This window comes from Fistularia commersonii, chromosome 11, assembly GCF_037954325.1.
Source record: "Fistularia commersonii isolate RoL2024-O1a breed Wild chromosome 11, RoL_Fcom_v1.0, whole genome shotgun sequence".
NCBI classification, from domain to species: domain Eukaryota; kingdom Metazoa; phylum Chordata; class Actinopteri; order Syngnathiformes; family Fistulariidae; genus Fistularia; species Fistularia commersonii.
In genome coordinates this window covers 3,846,593-3,851,523 of record NC_141294.1, presented here as the reverse complement: position 1 = coordinate 3,851,523, position 4,931 = coordinate 3,846,593, and the positions used below count along the sequence as shown (strand labels likewise).

General features: G+C 43.5%; 1 protein-coding gene across 1 annotated transcript; it reads right to left on the bottom strand.

Moving 5' to 3' along the window:
• On the bottom strand, nt 1-4,531 carry LOC147229239 (cholecystokinin-like). The gene is made up of 4 exons (XM_086154549.1): nt 4,452-4,531; nt 2,302-2,381; nt 1,979-2,168; nt 1-1,473 (listed from the first exon to the last, which is right to left on the bottom strand). The coding sequence occupies exons 2-4, from the start codon at nt 2,377-2,379 to the stop codon at nt 1,334-1,336; spliced, it is 408 nt and encodes a 135-aa protein (XP_086010675.1). The 5' UTR covers nt 2,380-2,381; nt 4,452-4,531; the 3' UTR covers nt 1-1,333.
• Between the last annotated feature and the right edge of the window lie 400 nt (nt 4,532-4,931).

Sequence of the window (4,931 nt, the reverse complement as noted above, 5' to 3'; positions counted from 1 at the left end):
ATTAGAGGGAAATTAGTCTTTATTTGAATCCTACTGAATCAGAGTTGGTAGAAAGATATTTATTACAGACTTTTAGGAATGTATACATTCTCTCTCTCTCACACACAGACACACACAGGTTCATACAACAAGCATGTATTGATATCTACAATATTTGTAATCATTACTGGAATATGCCGGCCACCAAGGTTCACTGTAAAATCTGCAAAAATCTCCAGACTTTTCAGACAGATGATGAAGCGCTGGCCGAAATACATCTGATGCTTTTCACGCCAAACCTGTGAGCCGGACGTTTGCTTACAGCTGAATGTACAGCTTGTTTCTCTCGCTGTCGATTGGGCTGAAGTAGAAAATATGGTGTTAACTTGAACGCACTCTGTTCCACTTTTATGGTTTATTTGGCTTTTTATGGTTCACTGTCAGGGCATAGATTCTGCTTTAACGGCTGGACAGTTTTGCTTCATTGGGACAAACTTTTAGTCCCCAAAATAGTTTACATTTGAAGTTGCAGATTTTGCAAAACTATGATTTTTGTCTCAAAATTAAATCAGTCTAACTTGTATTTCACAACATTTGTGATGTAGTTTTTTTATTTTGTTTGTTTTGTTTTGTTTTTTAAAATTTATGTCTCATATGGGGAAAAATGCAGAAGAGAAAAAAACAACTTTGAACTGCTTTTGATTGCAAATATTTCCCAGGGAAGTGAAAGAACTGCTGTATCGAGAAAAATATATATGGTCCGTACACTGCGTTTTACTCAGGATGTCATTCATTCAGGTATTTGGAGGCATTGTCCAGAAGAGCCTTACATTTGGACCTCTCCTTGATATTTACCGAAGCTAAAATAAATGTAATAAGTATATGTTTTGTGATTATAGTTATGATAATCTGAGACAAGCTGGGAATAGTGGAGGAGTTGTATCGAGAGACATGTTCATTCCTTCGCATGAGATTGTCAGATTATCCTCGCCACTTGGATGATATGAATTTGGTCGAAGCCTAGTTTGCAGCTTTTATTTAGTTTAGATTGATTTTGTTGTTGCGATTATTGAAAAACACTCTTCAGCTCAGTGTGGAAAACATTTTCTCAGAGATCAGAGACTGTATTCCGGTAATGCGATGCAGTTTCATACACAATAACGCTAAAGTCGTTATAAGGTCCAGTTGCCCCCCCGCATCCCCCATTTCTCCCCTGGCCGCTTCCCCAATTACATTAAGTGCATTGTGAAATGTGATTTCATCTTGTGGAATTACTGTTTTTATTTATACAGTTAGTATGTGGGTTTAGATGATTTTTTTTTTTTTTTCTGTTTTGAGAAATCAAGTTGTGCCTTTATGAGGAGTATTCATATTCCTCTGCACTGCGTCTTCCAAAATCCATCCAGCCCAGGTAATCTCTGTCCTTTATCCTGTGGTTGGGGGCCGGACCGGTGGCTCTGCTGCTGATGGAGGATCTGATTTGGTTTGCAGAGCCTGGAAGAGATTGAGACAGAAGGGTGTAGGTGTCTACGTGCAGCTGAGACCGCAGGACTTTCTATCGATATGAACGTGAAGAACCCCGAATGGCGTCCTTGAAGTAACTCGCGCTGACTCGGTGGGGTTTCTATTCCTGGCTTCGTGATTCGTCACAACAGAGAGTTCAACGCGTGGCCGTGTGACGCGGCGATGGGTTGAGAAAGAAACGGAGACGCGGGGTGACAGGGGACGCGGGGCGTCAGGACGTGAGGTAGGAACGGACAGACAAGAAGGAGCCAAGAACAGGACCAGAAATGGGAATGACAGAAGGAAAGTGACTGGGAAAAATGTGAAGCACGAGAGCGGATGCTGGAGGGAAGAGGTGAATACCAGATGGCGGTGGGACTGCAGCGCAGCAGGAAAGGCAGCAGATCACAGAAGGAATGCGTGAAACTACGAGCGAATAAGAAGCGCGTCCCATCGGGAACACGGATCCTGTGACCGTGCACCTTTCGGCACACACCTTTCCTGGATAGCAGTTTGGCCAGCAGCTGGCTGAGGCTGTATTCTGCATCGGCGTCTCGCTGAGGTTGATTGTAGTTGGCGAGCTGATCCGAGGGAGGCACTCGAGCCGAGCGAGCCTGGCGTGTGTGGTTTGAGGGAGGGGTGGTTCGGCTGTCTAACGCCACAGCTTCGCCCTCTGTTCTGTGTGACTGGAGAAAATAAAGCCATGCGAGTCGATGGATGGGCGCTAAAGTGCTATCGTGATCGTATATTGAAGAGATATGGAGTATTGCAATCATTGTAGAATTACTACAGTTGTGTGTGTGTGTGTGTGTGACCTACCTCAAACTGTGAGGGCAAACTCAAGGCGTTGCTGGACAGCGCAGCCACCAAAACACACACATAGATGACTACATTCATGGCTGGAGGGGCAGAGGAGAGGATGATAAATACAACAAAGAGGTGAAAATATTTTTAAAAATCCCCCACATCCTTCAGTTTTAGTGCACATTTTCATTAAACTTTCATTAAACGCTCCTTCTCTCCCACTCTCTCTCACACACACACACACACATCTGATCATTCAGAATTGGGCTTCTTAGCGGAGGAAGTAGGCGTCAGGGACATTTTACTGAAAGAGGCAATAAATCATGTTCTGCTCAGATTTGCCTCAAAGGTGAGCAAAGAGATTAACCTTTGCTTTTTCTGCTGGAACCCCTGAGCAAAGTCCTTCCGTCTTTATTGCTTAACACAAACTTGCACAGCATTTTGCCTGTAACACACAAACACACACACACACACACACACACACACGAGTGTCGCGTGGTCCAAATGCATGCTGTCATCACTTCTGAAGGAAAACCGATCCAATGATCCTTCGGTCTTCGCCGCGGTCTTCAGGTAACTTGAGAGAGTCGATCTTTAATACTAGAGTGTTAAAAGAATTGATTACCCGGACTCGTCCTGCGCTGTCCGTCACTACACAACCCGGTCAAGGAGGCAGTGGCGTTCATTTCATTATTTTCTGGCTTTTCAGCCACCCTGATGCTTCAGGACATCCCAGGATGTAGTATTTCCCACAAAAATGATATGATGTATTTTTTTTTTTTTTTTTGCAGGATGTAAGAGTTCTGCCAGCCGTAGACGCTGCACGGACTGCAGGTGTAACCGGCCTTTTCTTCACATGCTAATTCCATCCCCGTTGGCAGCTGTTCATTGTTTTTATTCATTATTCAACAGGCTGCTAATGATTTTCTGGAGTATGTGTGAAAATCCTCCTCTCCTCCTCCCATCCCATATTTTCCTCTCCTCTCCTCCTGTCATCCCTGATATTCCTTTCCTCCTCTCTCCCCTTTCTATCATCCCAAATATCCCTCTCTTCTCTTCTCTGCTCCTCTTCCCCCTTCTCCTATCATCCTATATTTTCCTCTCCTCTTCTGTCCTGTCATCCCCAGTTCCTCTCCTCTTCTCTCCTCAATCTCTATTTTCCACTCAGTCCTTATTTTCCTCCCCTTTCCTGTCCTCTCATCCCCTAAATTCTTCTTTTCTTTTCCTCTTGCATCCCTTCTCCTCTCATCCCATAATTTCCTTTCCTTTCCTTCCTCTCCTCTCCTCTCATTTCCTTTCCTTTCCCGTCCTCTCCTCTCGTTTCCTTTCCTCTCTTTTCATCTCCTCTCCTTTCGTTTCCTTTCCTCTCCTCTTCTCTCCTCCATTCTCCTCAAATGAGATATTTTTCTTTCCCCTCCTCATCCCCCATGTTCCTCCTCTCCTCTCCTCTCATCCCCTATGTTCATCTCCTCTCTCCTCTCTTCTCTCATTCATTATTTTCCTTTCCTTTCCTCTCCTCTCATTACCTTTCCTTTCCTTTCCTTTCCTTTCCTTTCCTTTCCTTTCCTCTCCTCTCCTCTCCTCTCCTCTCCTCTCGTTTCCTTTCCTCTCTTTTCATCTCCTCTCCTTTAATTTCCTCTCCTCTTCTCTCCTCCATTCTCCTCAAATTAGATATTTTTCTCTCCCCTCCTCATCCCCCATGTTCCTCCTTTCCTCCTCATCTCCTATGTTCATCTCCTCTCTCCTTCTGGCTTCTCTCATTCATTATTTTCCTCTCCTCTCCGAGCTCAGTGCGATCCTTTCGCTTATTCTCCATAAAAACATCTCCAAATCATGAAGTGAAGATATGAAACTAAACCCTGCCACATTTTTTTGACAATAACTGTCCAGAAAAGTTTTATTGTGCTTGTTTAATTACTCAGGTACTCCTTAATTCCGATGGAGTACTTTCAAAAATAAACGAGAAACATATATCCATAAATTCTACAAGACACTGGAGGTAATAACAGTATCCTAAAATCAGATGCAATTGTTTTTTAATTTTTATTGTTTTAGTTTTTTGTTTCCGAATATGAAATGGCACCAGCCACAAAACAAAAAAAAGCACAATAAAAAAAGATAAAAAAATAAAAAAATTGCAGAATTGATTTTTCTCTTTTTCTTACCTGCAGTTGATTCTGTTTGCAAGGAGAGAATAATCTGAGGATGCGGGTTGCTGGAGGGGGTTGTTCCTGAGTTCAGGCTGTGAGTGAACGAACCAGAACGAGCGCGATGCTTTTATAATGGCACACAGGAAAGGGGAGGAGCCTCAGCGGTGGGCGGAGCCTCCTGCTGGCGCAGGAACCCACATTGCTGACGCAATTGAACACGCCAACATGTGACGTCACACCAACTACATCGTCATTTGCCACTTGACCTGTGTCTGTTTGGACAGATATTTACTAAAATCACACTTCCATGACTTTTTACTCAATAACATCACAACGAAGGCCCATCCTCACTTCGACCCTCAAGCAGATTAGGACCCTCAAACCATCGCAGTGTCTAAGAGCAGATCCCCAAATACCGACATTAATGCAAAAAAAAACAAGTTTTGAAAATTGGTTGTCACAGCCACACACACACACACACAAATCAAAAAAAAC